Source organism: Rutidosis leptorrhynchoides, chromosome 11 (assembly GCF_046630445.1).
Source record: "Rutidosis leptorrhynchoides isolate AG116_Rl617_1_P2 chromosome 11, CSIRO_AGI_Rlap_v1, whole genome shotgun sequence".
NCBI classification, from domain to species: Eukaryota; Viridiplantae; Streptophyta; class Magnoliopsida; order Asterales; family Asteraceae; genus Rutidosis; species Rutidosis leptorrhynchoides.
This window is the reverse complement of record NC_092343.1, coordinates 410,682,259-410,707,305: the sequence shown is the minus strand read 5'-3', so window position 1 is coordinate 410,707,305 and position 25,047 is coordinate 410,682,259. Positions and strand designations below refer to the sequence as shown.

The 25,047-nt window shown below is 32.6% G+C and overlaps 1 protein-coding gene across 1 annotated transcript; it reads left to right on the top strand.

The window, feature by feature from the left end:
- Window positions 1-18,230: 18,230 nt before the first annotated feature.
- On the top strand, window positions 18,231-19,672 carry LOC139877155 (F-box protein At5g49610). The gene is made up of 2 exons (XM_071864570.1): window positions 18,231-18,325; window positions 18,422-19,672. The coding sequence occupies exon 2, from the start codon at window positions 18,446-18,448 to the stop codon at window positions 19,556-19,558; it is 1,113 nt and encodes a 370-aa protein (XP_071720671.1). The 5' UTR covers window positions 18,231-18,325; window positions 18,422-18,445; the 3' UTR covers window positions 19,559-19,672.
- The last annotated feature ends 5,375 nt before the right edge of the window (window positions 19,673-25,047 follow it).

Sequence of the window (25,047 nt, the reverse complement as noted above, 5' to 3'; positions counted from 1 at the left end):
TGATGGCACTAATTGAATCCAAATATGTGTTCGAAGTAATGTACTTTGTACCTGAAATATTGCAGAATTATATAGCAAAATAATTCAAAATTTTATAGCATACAAGTGCAACATTATGAAGCTAAAATTGTGCAGAATTTAGAAGCTAAAATTGTGCAAAATTTAATATAGTGGAGAACTCAAAACTGAGCAGTAAATATAAAACTGAGCAATAAATATAAAACTGTTCATAAATATAAGACTGTGCATAAATATAAATACACATGATACCTGAAACTCTGAGAGTAAGCTAATAAAAGTGGTGAAGAAAAATTATCAATCTCTTTGCATTATCCCAATCAGTTGATACTGGTACCCCAACCGCTCCCCCATCTTGAAGGTCACGCAAATATACATAATCCTCCTCCGCAAACTTATCAAAAACATTTCTATACTCGATTGCTACACTCAACATTATGTAAGTGGAGTTCCAACGTGTTGGAACGTCTAGGCATAAACACTTTTGACACTTGATCCCTTCCGACATAGCAAAATTTTTGAACTTTTTACTCCTAACTGTTGACAATCTAACCCACCGAACAGCCTGCCTAATACGTTCAACTGAACCTTCCAAGCTTTTAAGGCCTTCTTGTACGATCAAATTCATAATATGTGCCATACATCTTACATGTGACCAATCCCCCTCAAGAATACAACTATCACCCCACGTCTTAAATTTCCTCTTTAAATATTCCAACGCGGTATCATTGCTGCTCGCATTATCAACAGTAACAGTCATGATGTTCTTCAAATCCCATCCAGTTAAACAATTCTCAATGGCTTTTGCAATATCTACTCCTCGATGGCTAGTAATTGGACGAAAATTGATAATTTTTTTTTGCAATTTCCAATTATTATCGACATAATGCGCAGTCAGACACATGTAATTAATTCTTTGCACCGATGTCCATGTGTCGGTTGTCAAACAAATTCTAAGAGTAGATTCTTTTAGTTGATCTTTCAGTTTAGACTTTTCATCAAGATATAACTGAAAACAATCTCTTGTAACCGTGGTTCGTGATGGAATATGAAGGTGTGGTTGGCAAACCCTCATGCATTTCCTAAAGCCTTCTTTCTCCATAAACATGAATGGCAATTCATCAATGATTATCATCTCAGCGAAAGCCTTCTTACATTTTTGTTTATCAAACTTCCAGTTCCCAAGACTAGTTTTACTCCTTCCAGTTTCAACATCATTAGTTGTATCAACTGTCAATTGTGACTGAATCAAGCCTTTGTTCGGATTTAAGTCGCATCTTTTCACATGAGCCGCTAAAGTAGATGTTCCCGAGGTTGAATTGGCAACATAGTTGGCAGTACAATAAATACATTGAGCTCTAAGATTGTCATTATCATCATGATATTTGGTAAAATATTGCCATACCTCTGACCTTTCTTTAGATTTTCTTTTACGTTTACGAGTATTATTTTTGATTGTCGTATTACTAGAGGTTGATCCTAACCTCTCTTCGTTTGTAATTTGTTCCTCATTAGCAGCAGACATTTTTCTAAGAATATTAACAACATAATAATATTTGTGAAATCTAATCAACTGTTAAAATAATAAACAATTAGACAAACTATTAAATGAATAAATTGTTAAACTAATAACTCGAGGAGTGGAGTCATGGACTACTGGATATATAAATAATTACTCCATATTTGATGAACTATTAAACAAATCAAGCTTATAAAGACAACTAAATAACTCGTTGACTAGATGTACATTATTGTATTCTACACACTATTAAATAATAACCCATTAAACAAATCAAAGCTTTGAAGTACGAATCACATAATATAGATATAAAATTTGGCCACAATAATATGTATTAGAAGAATGAGAGAGTAAGTATCTAACCTTATGAAGAAGAATCAACGGCTGAAGGTTGAGGAAGAAGATCAATGACTAGCGTAGCATTTTTTTGTTTTTCAATCGGGTAGGTGTGTGAGCGGCTAGGGTTTGTGAGATTTGATGAGAGAACATAGGAAATTAGGAATTAGGAATAAGTGTTTATTATGTAGTACTATATTACTAATATTACTGATACTCCGTATTTTATCATTTCAATTTTAACCACAAGTTTTATCTAGTGAATAAAAAATTGGGCCTTGGCCAATAGTCCAAATACTAGTACTAGTTCTTTAATAGGAATAAAATAAAAATAATACATAAATCTAATATAAATATATATTATAAATGTAAATGTAAATATAAATATATTAATATTTTTTAATTTGAATTCGTTTTTAATTCGGTTTTCGGTTAACCGAATTTAGAATTTTCAAAACCAAAAACCAAACCGAAAACCGAATTACAAATTCGGTTTCGGTTTCAATTGATCCGAAAACCGTTTAAAAAATCCGGTTTGGTTTTTTTTGGTTTGGATTCGGTTCGATATTTGGATTTTTCGGTTTCAAACCAAATGGTGCACACCCCTAAACTGAAGCATGAGTTAGTATAATATAATGACACTTGATCAACGTGATTATATTATAGTAAGTCATGCTGAGTTTCTAAATGGGACATGATGGTTCACAGACCATACCATCATCATGTGCCATGTTACACGACTCTGGTATTCTATTTAACCTCTAAGAATATCGAGAAAATATTTTCTTGATGATTCGGCCTTTTCTGAGGTATTCTGGTAATTTGACAAGTCAAGATCGTGCCATTACAATTTTCTTCTTAGAACATTAACTATGTTCATTTCGAAATTCATATCTACGAATTTTGGACCATTACATACGATGCTGAATGGCAAGAAGAGAAAACAAAAGAATAAAGCTCTGAAATAGTAATTGGAGTATAATCACAGCAAATAGGAGAGAGCATTAACTATGGATGACAATGATTATTGAAGACAGAAGTAGGGACTTTGAAATATAAGGGGAGATATAAAGTCCAACCACAACCCAGAAATTACAAACCATATATATCAATGCATATAGCAATATAAAGACACTGGAGAACTAAAAACACTATAAAACTAAGAGTATAGTAGAAGTAAATAGATTCTTCCGGAGGTAGATGAAAAAGAAGAATGACAGATATGAAAGTTAGGAATATATCAAGAAGCAGAGCTGGATGGAGCATATTAACGAATGTTTTAAAATATGAATTGAGGGAGAAAGAATAGAAGGTGTGAGTGAGGAAATAAGGAAATGAAGGGAATGGATTTATAGTAAACTATCCAACAGAGCAATCAAATCAAATAATTGCATTTAAAGCTGATCCTAATCTCCTTGGTTACTGATGTTTGCAGCGGGGTATACGAAATAGCTTTATTTTTGCTACGAAAATACTATTAAATACGATACAATTTTACACAAGATATTTATTTATTTATAGAATGGATATACTTAAACCTTGCTACAACACTTATAGGCAGTGTACCTAATCGTACAGTAGTGTAGTTTTTAGTAAGTCCGGTTCGTTCCACAGGGAATCTTTTTAAACAAAGCTTAACGCTATATTAGTTTACTTTTATAAAAATACAAATATATATATATAAGTAATATTATTATTATAAAGGGGGGTTTTTACCGTTTAATGACCGGTTTGTCGATTTTAAAACTTTAGTCGCAGTTAAAACCAAATGTAAAATATTAAAAATAAATACAAGACTTAAATTAAAGCATAAAGTAAATAACGATAATGAAATTGCGATTAATAAAAGTGCGATAAAATAAACTTGCGATAATTAAAAGTACAATTAAATACAATAACAATAAATAAAAATGCGATAATTAGAAGTGCAATTAAATATAAAATAAAGGAAATTAAATATGAAATAAAAGAATTATGCTTATTTAAACTTCCGTAATCATGATGTTTGACGTGTTGATTTTAGTTTTATGCCCATGGGTTAATTGTCCTTTGTCCTGGATTATTTAATATGTCTGTCTGGTTTTTGTCCATAACAGTCCATCAGTCATAAATATAAAGTGCGAGTGTCCTCGTCAAATTATCCTTATACCCGAAGTTAAATATTCTAACTAATTGGGGACTTAAACTGTAACAAGATTTTAATACTTTGTTTAATAATTACACCAGGATGTCGACTGAGTGTAACCCAAGGTTTTAATATTTTGTTATCAATTATACCAAGTGTCCTTGTACATAATTTCACCCCTGTTTTAATTATTCTAGTGACTATTAATCCATTCCCGTGTCCGGTTAAATGAACGATTATTCGTACATATAAATACCCCGCCCATCGTGTCCGATTGAGTGTATATGGTAATTTATAGGGGCGCCCAATTGTAAATCTTTATATTAACATTAACAAACTATCATTTAGTTAAACAAATATAAAGCCCATTAATAGCTCATAGTCTAATTTCCACAAGTGTCGTTCTTTTGTCCAAACCCCAATCATGGTACAAAGCCCAATTACCCAATTTTAGTAATTAGTCCAACATCATGATTACTTCATTTTAAATAAGCATAATAATAACTTAGCTACGAGACATTAAATTAAAAAGGTTGAACATAACTTACAATGATTAAAAATAGCGTAGCGTTACACGGACAGAATTTCGACTTACACCCTTACAATATTCGCTAACATACCCTTATTATTAGAATTATAATTAAAATTAAAATTAAAATTAAAATATAAATATAAATATTTACGATATATTGAGAGAGAGAGATATATGATATTTTTTTACGATCAGAATGCGCGAGCTTTATAGGGAGTTTCTGAAATTGGGGTTCCGCGACTCGCGGCCATTTTGGCCTTCAAACTCCGCGAGTCGCGGAGTTTACTTTTACAGCTCACACAAGCTTGGCTCTTTGTTTACCGACGGTTTTAAATATAAATATAATATATTAAATAATTATAAGAATTATTTAAATATTATATTATATTTATGTGCATAGTTGACTTGTAATTTTTAGTCCGTTGCGTCGAGCGTTGAGAGTTGACTCTGGTCCCGGTTCCGGATTTTCGAACGTCCTTGCGTACAATTTAATATCTTGTACTTTGCGTTTTGAATCTTGTACTCTTGTAATTTCGAGACGTTTCTTGTCAATAATTGGAACCTTTTTTTATTGTCTTTTGTACTTTTGAGCTTTTTGGTCGTTTGCGTCTTCAATTCGTCGAATCTGTCTTTTGTCTTCACCTTTTATTATTTAAACGAATCTCACTTGTAAATAGAACAATTGCAACTAAAAGTTTGTCTTTCTTGAGGAATAATGCTATGAAATATATGTTCGTTTTTAGCATTATCAGTTACCGAAGAATCAGATCTTATTACGAAGATTTTCTCTAAATCCCTTGAACTCCGGAAATCTACCCTATCTACGTCAAAAGATATGACGAACCTACATTTGTTCATTTCACTCTTTTGTGATAACTTCACTAGTACTCTTCACAAAATCGAATTGTTTTATCCATATTACTCAATGATGATAGAATTCTATTTATCAACTCATATTTATCATGAAAACATTCTTATTGTTATCCATGACGACCTCGATCAAATTTCGGGGATGAAATTTCTTTAACGGGTAGGTACTGTGACGACCCGAAAATTTTCGACTAAATTTAAACTTAATCTTTATATTATTCCGACAAGATAAGCAAAGTTGTTAAGTTAAATCAAAAAGAATTTTTAAAATATGTTCATACATTCATTTAACTTTGACCAAATTCAGATGATTCACGAACCATTGTTTAATTGGATATGAATATGTATATATAGGTATATGTATATATAATAACTTGACAATATTAACAAAGCATTAAACGTATGATACATTACATGAACGTATTTGTTTCAATATGGTTATCGATGATAATATCAAATGATTGATTTATCAGATACATTGTATGTTTACGAGTCTCTGTTAAGAGGTCCACGTTGATTTAGGAAACCTTTTCTTTTTAACGGTATTCAGAATATTTGGTAAAGTAATTTACATGTAAGAACAAATGTGTCAATTGACGAAGGTTAGAAAAAAGTTAGTGGAGAACTGAATTTCATAATATTCGACTGATCTATTTTCAAACGTAAGAAAACGATTTCAAAAACTGAATTATTGTAATCTGTTATTTATAAAGGTAAATTGATTATATAGAATTAGCAGAATTTAAGCTTTATATTATAAAGGTATATATATAGTGTTTCTTAAACGAAAACGTTTTTCGATATAATAGACTTTTATTATTAAGAACGTATTATGACATAACAACTTCTACTATTAAAACCTTTTGTAATAAATGATTTTTAATATAAAATAATTTGATTATTAAAAAATGTCTTTATGAACGTTTGTATATAAATATCAATTTTTAACTTTAAAATACAAATGTTACGAAATAATATTTCTTATTATTTAAACGATTTCAAAATATATAAGTTTTGAATATCATTAGTTTTGAAAAACTATATATATTATATTATTAAATAAATATTTCAAATTTATATTTCGAAATGAAAATATATATACATAAAATACTACGACGACGAGGTTATGAGCGAGTTATTTCAAATGGGTTTTTCGAGCGGGATAGAGCTAAGGAAATTATGGGTTATAGCTAAGGAGGTTATGGGTATGATTCGAGGGTATGTTCGTAAGGTCAAACGAGTATTTATCATCTTCGTTGCGCCTACGTACTTTCCTGCAATATTGAATCTCAATATTGATACGTGAGCACTCATAACTTAAGTTTTATATATTATTAGTGTATCCCTGACTAGTGCTCGAGTATATAGGATTATGCATGCTTGTACGTTTAATATTGTTGTTAGATAGTATATGTTGAATCCTGAATTAGATACATATGCTACTGAGATAGGGTATATGATATGCATGTCGTTGGAAAGCTAGTGAAAAATTAAGAACTTTTCATTTAGAACTCGAATGGTTTCGATAAATAGATTAGAAGTTATAGTCAACTGAATTTTTGTATTATTGTTAAAATGATTATTATTACTATCGTCGTTATAATTATTATCTAATTATTATTATTATTATTATTATTATTATTATTATTATTATTATTATTATTATTATTATTATTATTATTATTATTATTATCATTATCGTTATTAATAAAAGGTATTATCATTAAAAATTGTTATTTTTATTATTATTACTATCGTTATTATCGTTAAGGTTATAATTAGTATTATTATTTATCATTAAAATAGTTATTAGTATTATCATTAATATTATCATAATATTTATTATTATTAGTATTATTATAATTAAAACTAATATTAGTAACATCTAATTATTATGATTACTATTATTATCATTATTATTATTATGAACACGATATAAAAGACGACTAAAAGCTATTAACAAATTGGTTAGGAAATAATGAGTATAAGTATCATGATGAAATTAAAATATTGAAAGGTATTGATTTAGATAAAAATATCGTTTTCATTATTTTTATCATTATTATTATTAAAAGTATTATTAATATTAAAACTATCATTTTTTTTACAAAAATTATTATTTATAGGAATATCATTATTAATATAAAATATCATTATTCTTATCATTTTAATAAAAATTATCATTTTATCATAATATCATTTTTAGTAAATATAAATACTGTTATTATTACTAGTAGAATAATAATAATAATTATTACAAAATAATACATTTTTTTTTACGTACTACTGTTATTATCGATATTATTTTATCAAATAAATATGTGATACAAAGATATTTTACTACGTGTAATATAATTACATTAATAATACCTATCATATTATTTTTATGATATTAAATGAAATTTATAAATTTTGTTACTTAAGATATATAAAAGTATATTTTATTATATATAAATTTTTATATAAAATTTTATTAATAAACGATTTATATACTCTAATAAAATTTGATAAATATATTTAAATATATAGAATGACTATTTAAGTATATAATAAACGTGTATAAATTTTGTTAATCATTTTGGGTCAAATTGATTTTTGTTGACTTTTGCATATTAGTCTCGAGCATTAGGATTGTGGTACACTATGACTTGACCTAAATGGTTAGACAAATATTGACCAACATATAAATATAAATATATATATATATATATATATATATATATATATATATATATATATATATATATATATATATATATATATATATATATATATATATATATAATTAATATAGGTTCGTGAATCCGAGGCCAACCTTGCACTTGTTCAATGCCATCATATGCTTAATTACTACGAAATACAATATTGTGAGTTCATTTGATTTCCTTTTACTCCTTACATTTTTGGGACTGAGAATACATGCGCTATTTTTATAAATGTTTTATTAAATGTTTTTGAGATATATTTTTGAACTGAGAATACATGAACTGCTTTTATAAATGATTGACGAAATAGACACAAGTATTCAAAACTACATTCTATGATAGAATTATTTGGATTCAGAGGTTCGATTTCTATAAAGATTGTATTATCGACCATCGGTGAGATGATTTTGCATTGCACTACGCACTAGCTACCGAAATGGTTCGATTTAGTAGTTAGTAACGGTGAGATGATTTTGCATTGCACTACGCACTAGCTTCCGTTTTAGCTACCCTCGGTGAGATGATTTTGCATTGCACTACGCACTAGCTACCGTTGTAATTTTTTTTATGGTTCGATTTAGTAGTTAGTAACGGTGAGATGATTTTGCATTGCACTACGCACTTGCTACCGTTTTAGCTACCCTCGGTGAGATGATTTTGAAGGTATTTCGTATGCCCGAGAGACATATTAAATTAACGTGGCTGACGTGTTATGATCCAAGTCGGGTCATACCCAATAACAAACTTACCAACACCTTATATGTATTTAATCTTAACGAATGGGTCGTTAAATAAATACGCGACACTTGAATTTTAGAAAATCGGTTTTCTAAAATATTATTACTTGAGATAAATTATTAGGATAATTTATATGATAAGCATTCAAATATTTACAAGTTTAAGTAAGTTATATTGTGATACATTTCATAATTGTTTTATAAAATGTAAGTAATAAAAGAGCATGACATGATATGTAACTAGTTTTATTAAATAATGCAAGTTACATAATTTTGTAACATATCCCCATGGGGGACGGTTTTGTGGAGACCAAGGGGGTCTCACCCATGCTCATTTTACTACTTTAATGTGGCACAATATCACATACACATGCTTAACATAGATACCCATGCTTTGACTCAAGTATTTTTTCCAAGACATGCATTCAAACATAACTACAACAAGAAACACACTCTCATGCTTGGTGAGCTGATTCTGGCCGAAATTTTCAGCTAGAGGAGAAGGTTCTTGAGCTTGTTTGAAAGCTTGTTTTCAAGTGATAATAAATCCTAACCATAGCATTAGGTGTTGGGTAAAAGTTTGGGGTATTTCTCCTTGAGGCTTCATTGTTTTGGAGCTTGCTTTCATCATCTTATTCCCTACTTGTTGCTGTCCAAATTCAGCTCAATACTCATCATTGTGAGGAGGTATAATCTTCTTCTTCACTCATTTTATATGTAAGCATGATTCAAGACTTGATATTTATATGGAATTTGACAAAATGCCTTTACAAATATACATGTTCTAATAATGCTTCCGCTTGTATTAACTATCTTAAAATTGGTTTTATGATTGTGCAAATTACATGAACATGTCATTTTGAACTTATTAAATTCCATCAATGGTATCTAGAGCCGAAGTCTATGGATTATGCTTCGTATATTGTCTTTAAAACCCACTATATTTGCATTCCATGTACATGCATGAATATGGAATGTAAAAATGTTCGGGTTTGGGTGGGTTTGGTAAGTTGGCCGAATTATTGGGGTTCCAAAAGGGTTTGGAACTTGTCATTTGGTCAATTTTATTCTATGTTGTTGTTCACAATCAATGCCTAGACCTTGTGTTTGTTTGGTCGTGTGTTTGAATGATTTGTATTATTCATTTGGTTTGTAAAATTAATTATTCATTTGGTATGTAATATTAATTTTGGCTATGTAATTTATTTTATATTTGGTATGTAAAATAGATTAGGTTGTATTTTCATTTTTTTTTAGAAAAATGTATTAGGATATATTTTTTGTAAAAATGAAGATAAAAGATGGTGTCAAAGGAAGAACACAAGAAGAATCTACTTGGATGCAAGATTAAGTGGGAGTGATAAAATCTCCTACTTTGTGTTATGACCCATTACCCGGTGGCATTTTGTTTTCGGCTAAACAAAATGCTTACCAAAAGGCTTGATTGTGAACAAAATTGTTTTGCATGCATGTTGTGTTGTTTGATTATGGTTTGTATGTTTGGTTACTACAAGTTATCACACAAGTTTACAACAAGCACAACTACATTTAATTGGTTAAATTAATAATAGTTAACAACATGCAAAACGGAAAATTTAATTGGTTAAATTATTAACAAACATGAAATTTATCAAACCACAATTTAATCGGTTAAATTGAAATGGCTAAAAGGACATTAATAAGTGGTTATTAAGAACATGATGTATAAAATGGTTTATATCATGTAATTGGCTAAAATTACAAGACATGAAAATGGTTTTTCATAAGTACCATACACTAAATGCATGTTGGTGTATGGCATAAAAGTTTTCTCAAACTAGAATTAACGAAAACTCAAAATCCCTTTCACTAACAAGGTAAACAAGTTTAACGCCATCCTATTGTGTGACACTTAAAAGTATTAGGGAACTCATGATGGGATAAAGGTCACCTAACCGTTATGAGCAAACTAATATGATTAAGGTAAATTTCGCATGCTTGTGGGATAAAGGTCACCTAACCACATGTATGTTAAATTTACAAGTCTATACAAGTAGGACGACTTGATTTGGGAATCATGAACTTAGGGTCACCGAAGCATGAAGAACAAATAGGCGTTGATGGGATAAATATGCCATGCAAAAGGATTGCATGATCCCATACTCTAGAAGTTGCAAATGGATTGCAATTGTCATTTATTTGACTACCTAGCTAAATCAAATTGCGGGATAAAGGTCACCTAACTGAAATTTGGTTTACCGTTGGATTCTAGAATTTAATAATTCAATTTGATTTAAAGGGTATTGAATGTTAAATTAAAATCGATACTTAAACGAACTTTGTTAATTTTGTAGATGGCCACCAATAACAACAACAACATTCCTAACGCACCACTTAACCTAAACCACCTATCATTAAGGTCTCTCTTAGAGAAAGACAAACTCAACCATACAAACTTTATGGATTGGTTTCGCAATCTTCGGATTGTCCTCAAACAAGAGGATAAAATGTATGTGCTTGAGGACCCCATTCCCGATCAACCGGATGAGAATGATGTGGAGGCAATGGCCTCTTACGATAAGTATTGCCACGACTCCCTTCAAGTCTCATGCTTAATGCTTGGGACTATGATACCCGAACTCCAAAAGGATTTCGAACATCATAGTGCATACGACATGATAACGCAATTGAAGGAGATGTTCCTTCAACAAGCGCGTGTCGAACGCTTCGAAACGGTTCGAGCGCTACATGCTTGTCGTATGGACGATACCCAATCGGTTTCATCTTATGTACTTAAGATGAAAAGCCTTATTGATCGTGCTAACCGTCTTAACCTAAACATATCTAATGAGTTAGCCACCGATCTTATCCTTAACTCCCTATCAAAAAGGTTTGATCAATTTGTAATTAATTACAATATGAATGGGATGGATAAGAGCATAGGTGAGCTTCACGGTATGCTTAGAACGGCGGAAACTAGCATGGGTAAAAGGGCCTTACCCGTGTTAGCAATCGATCAAGGTGGGTCCAAAGGTAAGACCTCTAAGCCAAAGGTGGCTAAGAGAAAAGGACCCGCTTACCAAGGCAAAGGGAAGGGGAAGATGGTTACCCCAACCATCAACAAGGCTAAGAGGCAAAAGGTAGCCGAGAAGGCAAACCCCAAGGAAGACCCATGTTTCGGTTGCGGTGAAATGGGTCATTGGAAACGAAACTGTCCGATCTATCTTAAGGAGTTGAAGGATAAGAGGGATGCAGGGCAAACCTCAGGTAATATATATATGGTGTATATAGAGCTAAGTATTACTTCTTCTAATACATGGGTATTAGACACTGGATGTGGAACTCATATTTGCAATTCTTTGCAGGGGTTCAAAAGAAGTGATCATAAGGCGGGAATATCAAGTCTCTATATGGGCAATGGTGCAAAGGTGCATGTTAAAGCTCAAGGAGATTTTATTTTAAAGCTTCCAAGCGGATTGGAACTTATTTTAGAAAATGTTTTGTATGCTCCGGATTTGTGTAGAAACATTATTTCTATTTCTCGCTTAAAACAATGTGGTTACGTTGTTAATTTTATTGATGATGATATTCATGTTTCTAAAGATAATTTATTCTATTTCAAGGCTTCGCCTTCAAATGGAATTTATGAATTGGTTCATGATGACACATCATCGAGCTCTATATACCACACTAGCACCAAGAAACTCAAAAGGGATTTGAGTGATTCCTACTTATGGCATTGTCGCCTTGGTCACATAAACAAGAACCGAATGCATACACTTCAAAAGAATGGACTCTTGAAATCAAATGAGATGGACTCGTTTGATGTGTGTGAATCTTGTTTACAAGGCAAAATGACTAAAGCACCTTTCAAAGGGACCTATGAAAGGGCTAAGGACTTATTGGGATTAATACATTCGGATGTATGTGGACCCTTTAAGCCCATAGCTAGGAATGGTGAAAGATACTTCGTTACTTTCATTGATGACTTTAGTCGTTTCGGATATGTCTACTTATTAAGACACAAGGACGAAACGTTTGAAGCATTCAAAGAATATCAAAACGAAGTACAAAATCAACTCAATAAGACAATTAAGGTACTTCGAACCGATAGAGGAGGTGAATACCTAAGCGATGCCTTCCAAGATCATCTTAGAAGTTGTGGGATTATCTCGCAACTTACTCCACCTGGGACACCACAGCTTAATGGTGTGTCCGAAAGGAGGAACCGAACCCTAATGGATATGGTTCGATCTATGATGGCTAGAAGCTCGTTACCTCTATCATTCTGGGGTTATTGTCTATGCTCAGCGGCTCGTATTTTAAATATGGCCCCAACCAAGAAAGTGGAACGAACACCTCATGAGATGTGGTTTGGAAAACCTCCATCTCTATCATACTTAAAGGTATGGGGATGTGAAGCTTACCCTAAGCGTTACGTCCCTAATAAGTTGAATGCTCGATCCACGAAGTGTATCTTCATAGGATATCCCAAGGATAATATGGGATACTATTTCTATGATCCTTCCGAGCAGAATGTATTTGTTGCTCGGAAGGCTGAATTCCTTGAAACTAAGTTCCTAATGGAAGGAAATAGTGAAAGGAAAATAGATCTTGAAGAGGTTCAAGATCAAGTAGATGATACACAATTGGTTGACACTAGCACTCAACATGAAAATGTTGATAGTGATCAAATGGATGATCAAAATACACAAGACATTCGTAGATCTGGTAGGATTAGCAATCCTCCTGAGAGATATGGGTTTCTCATAGATGGTTGCTATACGGTTGATTTGGATGAACCAACAAACTACCAAGATGCTTTATCAAGGATTGATAAAGATAAATGGCAGGAAGCCATGAACGCCGAGATGCAATCCATGTATGAAAACCAAGTGTGGGAACTTGTTGAGCAACCTCCTAGCTCTAAGCTAGTTGATTGCAAATGGCTTTTCAAAATGAAAACCGACATACATGGAAACTTGGATACATATAAAGCTAGACTTGTTGCAAAAGGTTTCACTCAAACTCAAGGGGTTGATTATGATGAAACTTTCTCGCCTGTGGCAATGCTAAAGTCTATTAGGATATTATTTGCCATTGCTGCTCACTACGACTATGAAATATGGCAAATGGATGTCAAAACCGCATTCCTAAATGGATATCTTATGGAAGATGTCTATATGGTCCAGCCTGAAGGTTTTGTTGATCCAAAATATCCTAAAAGTGTATGCAAGTTAAAGAAGTCAATCTACGGATTGAAACAAGCATCTAGAATGTGGAATCATCGTTTTAATGAGGAAGCCGAGAAATTTGGCTTCATTAAAAATGGTGATGAAGCTTGTGTATATAAGAAAGCTAGTGGGAGCACTATCATGTTCCTTGTACTATATGTGGATGATATATTATTATTTGGGAATGATATTACCACAATGCAAGGAGTCAAAACTTGGCTAAAGAGTTGCTTCTCCATTAAGGATCTTGGAGATGCACAATACATATTGGGGATAGGGATCTATAGGAATAGATCCAAGAGATTGATAGGTTTAAGTCAAAGTACATACATTGATAAAATCTTGAAAAGGTTCAAGATGGAAAACTCTAAGAGAGGTTTGGTACCTATTCAAAAGGGAACCGTTCTCAGTTCATCTCAGTGTCCTACCACGAAAGATGAACAAGAGAGAATGAAGAAAGTCCCATACGCATCTGCTATTGGGTCTATCATGTATGCAATGATATGTACTAGACCGGATGTGTCATGCGCTCTAAGCTTGACAAGTAGATACCAGAATAACCCAGGAAATAGTCATTGGATTGCTGTTAAAAGCATATTGAAATACCTTAGGAGGACTAAGGATATGTTTCTAATATATGGGTCTGGTGAGGAGGAACTCGCTGTAAAAGGTTACGTGGACGCGAGTTTTCAAACTGATCGAGATGACTCTCGATCACAATCCGGTTATGTCTTCATGTTAAATGGTGGTGCGGTCTCTTGGAAGAGTTCGAAACAGGAAGTTGTTGCGTTATCCACTACAGAGTCGGAGTACATTGCCGCCTCACTGGCAGCTCAGGAAGCTGCATGGATGAAGAAATTCATCGACGACTTAGGAGTGGTCCCTTCCATTCAGGACCCTCTTGAGATCTTTTGTGACAACGAGGGTGCGATTGCTCAAATCAAGGAACCTCGTGCTCATCAAAAGACTCGACACATTGAGCGGAGATTCAACTACATCAGGGATGAGGTTGAAAAGGGAAAGATATGTATTCACAAAGTTCACACAGATCAAAATGTTGCGGATCCACTCACGAAGCTTTTACATGGGCCAAAACATGAGGGACATGTTTGTGCATTAGGGCTTCGATATTCTAGTGATTGGATATGATCTATTTTATGTATTGTACCGGAACGAAATTATTCAAACTCATTAATATAACTATGGTGTTAATTTATTTGAGTTATGTTCCTATTTTGCATATTTCATCCATGAATAAGCAACTATTCTAAATTTCCGTAGTCGATCACATTTGTGGGAACAAGTGTGAGGTTTAGACTATTATGAACTTGGATTGGTATACATTCATAGGTTGAATGTGGGGCAAGGTTGCAACCAAGGTTCATAGATATTTGTGGGAAACAAATATTGGAAGACCCGCTCTCAAGAATTACTGTATAGAGCCTTTGTGGTTGATCACATGTAATCTTGAGTAAAGGCGAATATCATCGTATCCTCTGACCTGAGATACATATTGGGTCCTAATATTCACCAAGTATTATGCCTTGATTCTTTCCTTCACTATTCTGGAATATGATAGTACATAAGGAAGAGCTCAGGTATAATACAAAGTGTGTATCTAGGACGTATGTAGTCAAGATGGAATTTGTCCCTCTTATTCGTTGAGAGTCAGATGTCTAAGGCCTGATAAAGTTAAATCTATAAGAGAGTGGTCACTCTGTATCTCTTGGATTTGACATGACATCTAGGATGAAAGGATATAATGAAAGATTCACCTAATCATGTTCGAGATGGGAACTCGAAAGGGATGATGTTATTGAATGGCACAAAGTCATAACATATCAGGGGTGATGGACGGTGTGTTAGGCTGTATCCATCACTTGCATTAATTTCTTATGTTTCTCGTGCAAGTGGGAGATTGAAGGTATTTCGTATGCCCGAGAGACATATTAAATTAACGTGGCTGACGTGTTATGATCCAAGTCGGGTCATACCCAATAACAAACTTACCAACACCTTATATGTATTTAATCTTAACGAATGGGTCGTTAAATAAATACGCGACACTTGAATTTTAGAAAATCGGTTTTCTAAAATATTATTACTTGAGATAAATTATTAGGATAATTTATATGATAAGCATTCAAATATTTACAAGTTTAAGTAAGTTATATTGTGATACATTTCATAATTGTTTTATAAAATGTAAGTAATAAAAGAGCATGACATGATATGTAACTAGTTTTATTAAATAATGCAAGTTACATAATTTTGTAACATATCCCCATGGGGGACGGTTTTGTGGAGACCAAGGGGGTCTCACCCATGCTCATTTTACTACTTTAATGTGGCACAATATCACATACACATGCTTAACATAGATACCCATGCTTTGACTCAAGTATTTTTTCCAAGACATGCATTCAAACATAACTACAACAAGAAACACACTCTCATGCTTGGTGAGCTGATTCTGGCCGAAATTTTCAGCTAGAGGAGAAGGTTCTTGAGCTTGTTTGAAAGCTTGTTTTCAAGTGATAATAAATCCTAACCATAGCATTAGGTGTTGGGTAAAAGTTTGGGGTATTTCTCCTTGAGGCTTCATTGTTTTGGAGCTTGCTTTCATCATCTTATTCCCTACTTGTTGCTGTCCAAATTCAGCTCAATACTCATCATTGTGAGGAGGTATAATCTTCTTCTTCACTCATTTTATATGTAAGCATGATTCAAGACTTGATATTTATATGGAATTTGACAAAATGCCTTTACAAATATACATGTTCTAATAATGCTTCCGCTTGTATTAACTATCTTAAAATTGGTTTTATGATTGTGCAAATTACATGAACATGTCATTTTGAACTTATTAAATTCCATCAGATTTTGCATTGCACTACGCATTAGCTACCGTTGTAAAATTATATTGTATTAACTACCACGGTGAGATGATTTTGCATTGCACTACGCACTAGCTACCGTTGGTGAGTTGTTTTGAAAGGTTCCGGTGTTCTTCATATGAATGATTTTATAGCAGGAGTAGACCTGCACAGATTGTTTTTCTAAATATGAGTATCCTGTGGTCTATTATATTATTGAAAATAATTGTTTATGATAAACTAATGAACTCACCAACCTTTTAGTTGACACTTTAAAGCATGTTTATTCTCAGGTATTAAAGAAATCTTCCGCTGTGCATTAGCTCATTTTAAGGATATTATTTGGAGTCATTCATGGCATATTTCGAAAGACGTTGCATTCGAGTCATCGAGTTCATCAAGATTATCATTAAGTCAATTATAGTTGGATGTATTATGAAATGGTATGCATGCTTTCAACTTTCGATGTAAAGAAAGTTTGTCTTTTAAAAACGAATGCAATGTTTGTAAAATGTATCATATATTATTGTATTCGTCGTTATAGATTAGGACGGGTCGTCTCAAGTCGGGTCGAGACCATTTTTTATTATAAATATTATATATATATATATATATATATATATATATATATATATATATATATTCAATTTTTTTTTATTTTTCAATTTTTTATTACTTTTTTAAATTACTTAATTATATTATTATATATTTTAAATTATATGTAGTTTTTATTTTATTAATCTTTTAACATTTTAATTTTTCTAATATTAAAGTTTTTATGTATTTGATTTGTTACACATGTTTTGATTGTAATTTGTCGCCGATGGTGAATTTAATTGAGCAAAATACGTTATAATATAAGTAAATATACGTTTAAACCAATTTAATATGTAACTTTGAATATTGTTAGTAACAATTTAATACTTTTGACTAACAAAACCCTCGTTTTCGTTAATAATTCAAAAAATTTGTAGGTTATATGTATATGTATATCGATATGTAGATGTATATGCATATATTTTAATACGTATATATGTATATATAGATGTATTTCGGGTGATAATGGATTTATCCGTAGATGACAAATTGTCATCCATATTCGATCCACGAAATATTTAAATCATCTATATCTATATCCATATACATTAATTATCTATTTACATCATCCATATCCGTTATAAATTTATCGAGTCTGATGAATGTCTATAGATGAGACATCCATTGTCATTTCTAGTTGCTTTCATCATCACAAAACCAAACCCGACCCTACCGACCCGGATGTAAAAAATAAAACCAGCACTGTTTTCACATGACACTCGATGTATGAAATTGGAAAGGGGGCCATGAAATGTAACAACAATCACAAACACCCAATTCATTGAATATTTGAATCGGTAAGCAATTTTTCTCCTTGATTTTCCACCTTTTTCTTTTCTTGTAGTGTATGTAATCATTGTTAATATTTATATTCTGAATTTTACAATTTATAGACTGATTGATTCGATAGATCATAGATGGATGGTGATGATATAATATTAGTACCCCAAACAAATCATGCTTATTTCGCCGACGATATCATCCTTGAAATCTTAGCAAGGTTACCAATCAAATCCCTTTTTAGAACAAAGTGCGTTTGCAAACTCTGGTACAACTTAGCCTCTCACAAATCTTTTACCCAATTTTACAATCAATTATCCGTCAAAAATGTTATGCTTCTTGTCCAAGTTACTGAATCATCCACTGAATCAACATCAAGTTTGATTCTTGTTGATAACAAAAAGGGTGTGTCTGAATTCTCACTGGATTTCATCAAAGATAGACTCAAAATTAGGGCTTCTTGCAATGGTTTGTTGTGTTGTTCTAGTGTTCCTGATAAGGGTGTTTATTATGTTTGTAATCCCATCACTAAAAACTATAAATTGCTTCCCAAGAGTCGAGAACGACCCATAACTAGGTTTTACCCTGACGGTGAAGCAACCCTTGTGGGCGTTTCGTGCGATTTGTCAACCAATCGGTATAACGTTGTTTTGGCTGGTTATCATCGTATGTTTGGTCATAGACCTGAGGGTAAACTCATATGTTCGGTTTATGATTCCGAGTCCAATAAGTGGCGAAAATATGTTTCTGATCAAGATGATCACGGGTTTACTCATATGAATAGAAATCAGGTTGTTTTTGTGAACGGTTCGCTTCATTGGATGACACAGAGTTTTGCGTATATTCTTGTTCTTGATTTGAATTTTGATGTATGGAGAAGGATATTGTTGCCTGATGAAATGGGGTGTGGGATTGGGAACAGGGTTTATTTGTTGGAATTAGATGGGAAATTGTCGGTTATTCAAATATCGAGTATTTGGATGAACATATGGGTGTTGCAAGATTACGAAAAGGGTGAATGGGATATGATAGATAGGGTGAGTTTGCGTTGTATACGTGGAATGGTACCGGGAATTTTCCCGATAAGTCAAGGGACCGATTACGTGTTTCTTGCTGGACATAAGCAGGTATTGGTGTATCAAAGGAAAACAAGAGTTTGGAAGGAAATGTATTCTGTTAAAAATAACTCTACGATGCCGTTGTGGTTATCTGCGCATTCTTTTCGTGGCACCATCTTTTCATGTCGTTAAGGTGCGTGATGACTAATCTATTATTCAAGATGCTTTGAGTGAAAGTAAGTGAACTTTGTTAGTTAAGTTGACGAAAATGATAAATTATTGTATATATAAGTTGTTTACTTATTTGTGATGATATGCTTTAATTTGAATTATATGTTCAATGTTCAATTCAGCAGAAACGTAGTTAATAAAGGGAGTTTGAACTATTGGAATATAATCCCAAAGATCAAATTCAGCAGAAACGTACGTAGTTAATAAAGGGAGTTTGAACTTTTGGAATAAAATCTCAAGTTAAAATGAGATTGACCCATCTACTTATGTAGTTCTAACAATATGATACGAAGGGGATAACGGATAGATGAGTTTTTTAATCAGATGTATAGGAAGTAACCGGAGTATTAATAAATCGAACATTGTAGACTCCTTTTATCAATAGATTTAAATTAAATAAATTGAATTTGGGAGCTACATGTCTGATCTTGGGGTGGGTTGTTTGGGGAGGGTTATATAACCAATAACGGAACCGAAAGGCTAGGGGTTATCGAGGTTTAGGTTTAAGCTCATTAGTAACTCGAATTAGCATTAACTGCAGATTTTTTTTGCAATGAAATATTCAATTTTGGTGTAAGGTTACTTGAAATAGCCATCGCTCTGGTTTAAGTTATATACTTTTAAGACACTGAGTTATGCAAGGAACTACGTAGTAATAACTAATATTGAAATTGAAATATTGATAGAGGAACTAAAGTAAATGGGGCAAAATGGGTTGGACGAAAACGTGTATCTGTTAGTGATTATTCAGAGTGCTGTGCTGTTAGTGAGTTTATTTTCTATTTCATAAAGATTTTTTGATAGTTGGGTCACATACTTTTCAACACCATAAACCGGATCTGTTTAGCAAGAAAACACATATCAATTTATACATCTTAATTTATACTAAGCAAACTTTAACATATTGTTCCTCCGACTGGTATATATATTTACATTTACATAATCAGCATTTAAAAAATTAACTGTAATTCTGTAAAAGTTTGAAACAATTACCACAAATACACATCAATATATGAAACTTGTTGGAGCTAAGCTAAAGCTTATAATGACATTATTACTCCCGTCGTCCTTGAACTTGTACCCAAATCACACGCGTCGTCCTTGGAACTTTTTTTGAACTCACGTCGTCACTAAATTATCTAGAAATCACTCCCGTCATCCTTCTGTTTGCTTGCCGTTTAAAAGTCCCGTTAACCTGCATCATGTGCGTAGCACGTGGGGGTATTTCTGTCTTTTTTTCACCACCTAACCCCTTAAATACCCCACCCACCCCCAATTCAAGGACGACGGACGTAATTTTGCGTTTCTTCCCTTATCTTTATCTTCATCCCCAATATTAAACAAATCCTAATTTTTTTCAAACCTTTTATTTCTTTAAACTATTTTTTCCCCTAGTCGACTTTCAATTTCGCAATAAATCCTTGCATTGGTTTGCCCCTTTGTTATTCTGATGGTTTTTTTTATCAGGTTCGCCCATTTCTCATCTTGGTTTGCCCCTTTGTTATTCTAATATCACCCATTTCATTATACTTCAAATATCAAATAACTAAAAATAAGACATGAAAATTGTGGTTATTTATACATAAGATTATAACTCACGTAAAAATTTCAAATCATTCTCATTAAAAATAATTCCTTTTTCAATGGTTATTTGTGAGTTTTCAAGAAATTAGAAGAATTTCAAAATCCCAAAATTGCAAGAGAGCAAAAACTTTAGCAATGAAAAAATTGGAATGATAAAGAAGCACAAATACATCAAAATCTAACCACGCTAGTTGATTGCGTCAATTATTACTGTTTAGTCAAGTTCCGACCACACTATTCTACCCCAAAATCGAAATTGGTGTATTCACAAATCTGGTCAGATTTTCAAGATATGAAGACGGCAACGAGGTGGAGGTTGAAGACGGCGGTAGCAGTGAGGGGGGTTGAATACAGCGGCGGTAGTTGCGGTCGTTGAAGAATACGGCGGGAGCTGTTGTTGTTGAAGATGGTGGCGACATTGGTTGAAGATAGTATGTCACCAACAAAACCAGAGGATATAAAGTGTGCTTTTGATCGTGATTTTGTAACTGTGAAGAAGATAAAGAAAGAAATCAAATGGGAAGGAAGAAGAAATTAAATGGATCTGTGAAATGATATGTTCTGGGTAATAAAAAGGAAAAAGGAAAAAGGAAAAAAGGAAAAAGAAAATTGAGTTTAAAAGAGAAAAGAGAAAAGAAAATAAAAAGAAAAAAAGGAAAAAAGAAAAGAAAAGATTTAAATTATTTACGCCGGTCGTCCTTGAACTATAAAAGATACAAAAAGACTAAAATACCCTCACATGTATGGCTCATGTTGAAAGTTAACGGAGGAAAGTGACGGCAACTAGACGGAAGGACGACACAAGATATAAAATGCAAGTTCAATGATGACGAGCGTAAAAAAAAAGTTTGGGGACGACGCCTATGCTTTCAGTATAAGTTCAAGGACGACAGGAGTAATTTTGTCGCTTATAATTGAAGCTACAGCTAAAGCTTATAATTGAAGCTGGTAGCTGATAGCTGGAATTTATTAATTTTTATAAATGTTTGTTAAAGTGTATGTTTGAATGAAAGCTTTTTGAAGATTTTTAAAAGCTTTTAGGTTCTTGCTTTTATGGAAAAGCTCGTATCTAATAAAAAGTTTCGTTTGATTAAAAGAGTTTAAAGCTTTTAAATGGTTGAAAAAAGTTAAATGCTAAAAGCTACTACAACTAGCGTAGGAGAAAAAACTCCTAATTTTTTGTCATTATACTCATTTTTATTTTTCTAGTTACTCTGCCAAAAACCTAAATACATCTAAAAAATTACCAACTACCTAGCTAGATTTACCAAACATATATTCAAAGTAGTTGGAGTTAAAGTTTATGGTTGTGTATTGACATAAAGGGTTTTTTTTAGTAATTTTAGATTTCGAAGCTCTACTTTTTTAATAAGCTAGTTGTGAAAAATTATTTTTAAGAGCTTATGGTTTTCATAATCCTTCATCACTTTTATAATTTCATGATTGATCATAACCTTATTTTGAACTTACTTAAATCGTTCATCACTTTTATACAAATTCTTTAACCACTCGGTTTAATCCAAAACATTTAGATAACATAAACTCAAGGTGTCAATACATGCAATATTTCAAGCATGACTCCATTAAAGACTTACATACTTAGATACTTATGCTCGCATTTAGAAATCCTTAATCACTTGCCGCATAGTAAAGAGTGACACATTCAAATAATAATAATGATAATAATCATAAATGCAAGACTTAATTGCGTTAACTTACCCGAACTAGCTTCATACTTAGATTACTTGCATAATCGGTACTTTCTTGACATTTGCTATAAAACTTTAGGAAGCTTGCGAGATTCGTTTCCTTTACTTCGTCCAATACTTTCGAGTGAGTCCACTTGCAATCTCACGCCGCTTCCCAAGAACCTACAACATATCAACAACTAAAAGGGGTAAGCTTTATGCTTAGTGAGGAACACAAGAGTTAATATACTGTTAATCATAATCATAGCATAAAATGAATAGCAATGAATTCCATTTGTGACCCGTCTTCTTGGTAACTAATCTCTTTAGCGGAGATAGTAATCCTTGATCTTTTCTCCATGCCCCATGACATATCATACTACATTATATCTAAACGTATCAAATAATAGACCCCATAACGAATTACATGTATGTAAACGATACAATATTTTGTATATCAATATTCATGAAAACTTACCTCACTTACCCATTTTAAGAGCTACATAAGATGTATTCCCACATACCTCCTTTGGTCTCCTTAATTGGCATGTCCTCTCGGGACTACTTCGATATTTAGTCTATCCTAGACTCATGATTCATTAATACACCCGGAAGACCTTCGTGTCTCAATTCTTTAAAGAATCCTTCATCATCTTAACGATTTAATTAGTAAACACAACACACACAAATATCTTCTAACATATTCTTCACTAATTTGACGTTATCAATCGTACCTTAATAATTTAACTATCTTAATATCCATCTATGAACTCATGAGTTCGTCGGTAAAATCATTTACAATTGCCTTAACCGCACTTAAAACTCTACATAACGATATCACAATCATACTACACATTCGAATTGTAAGATTATGAAGGTAGTTGGATACGCATTTAATGTAGTCGGTGCATTTAATGTATTCGGTGCACGCCATGCAATTTATTATTATTGTCTTTGGTAGGTAGTAGCTGCAACATGTGTAGTGTTCTCATGTATATATATATATATATATATATATATATATATATATATATATATATATATATATATATATATATATATATATATATATATATATATATATATATATATCCAGCTTATGCTTATGTATAACGATGAAAATAAAGAATGAATGAACGATAGTTTATTATATTAATCTCAAGTTTACATGGTATCAGAGCCTACCTGTTAATGGTTTAAATCCGAAAGTCACCACCGTCACCACCGTCACCACCATCATCACCCACCGTCAGTCCACCGTCAGTCCACCGTCAGTCTCTTGAAATTAGCCATTTCGAAGTCATTTTCTGATCTCACCACCCCCGCCAAACGATCCAGAAGGTCCTGAATTGTAAAACTGCAGATTACGAAAAAAAATTCCTGTCACCAAAACCACCACACGCGCCGCCACTCGCCGTCACCTGCCGACCACTCGCCGGCGCGTGAGAGCGCGTGGGACACTGTCCACCGCCGTTCTTTTTGTCAGATCGTCGGTTTCTTGATTCTGACCAACCTCTAAGAGTAACGCTTCGTTTGAAAGTCGAAATTTGTTTAATCAAATCTGAGGGTACGGTTCTAATTTTTTTTTTTTTTGCTCTCTCCGTGATTATTACAGGGTCAACCTTTGTTACTTATATAAGCTGTACTTTAGTTTTATATTTAAAAAAAAAGGAGGTTGATTATTTGCTTCTTGATGGATATTATGGATACGGATGTTTATGGATTAGGTGGGAATTTGATTTTGTTATTTATTAAGCTTATATTATATCCGTACATACTTGGTCCCGTTCTGAGGTCATTACAAATAATCATGGGTGGTGAAAGGAAACTCTCATTCCAAGAGAAATGTTCTTCCGCATTCACTATCTCTAAACATGAATATGAGGAATATGTTCAATTGAAAGAATTCGTGAAACTCAAAACACCAATAGCCGCTTTTGCTGAACTAGGTAAGTCAAAAACATGTCTTTTATCATCCGCCTCTAAATGGGTCATCGATTCTGGTGCTTCAGATCACATGACAGGTAATCACCATGTTTTTTCCGATTTTAAATCACAACCATCTCATGTCACAATTGCAAATGGCACAACCTCTCCAGTCCTTGGTTCCGGTACTGTCAATCTTACCCCTTCTATTTCGTTGTCATCTGTTTTAAGTCTACCTAACTTCTCATTTAA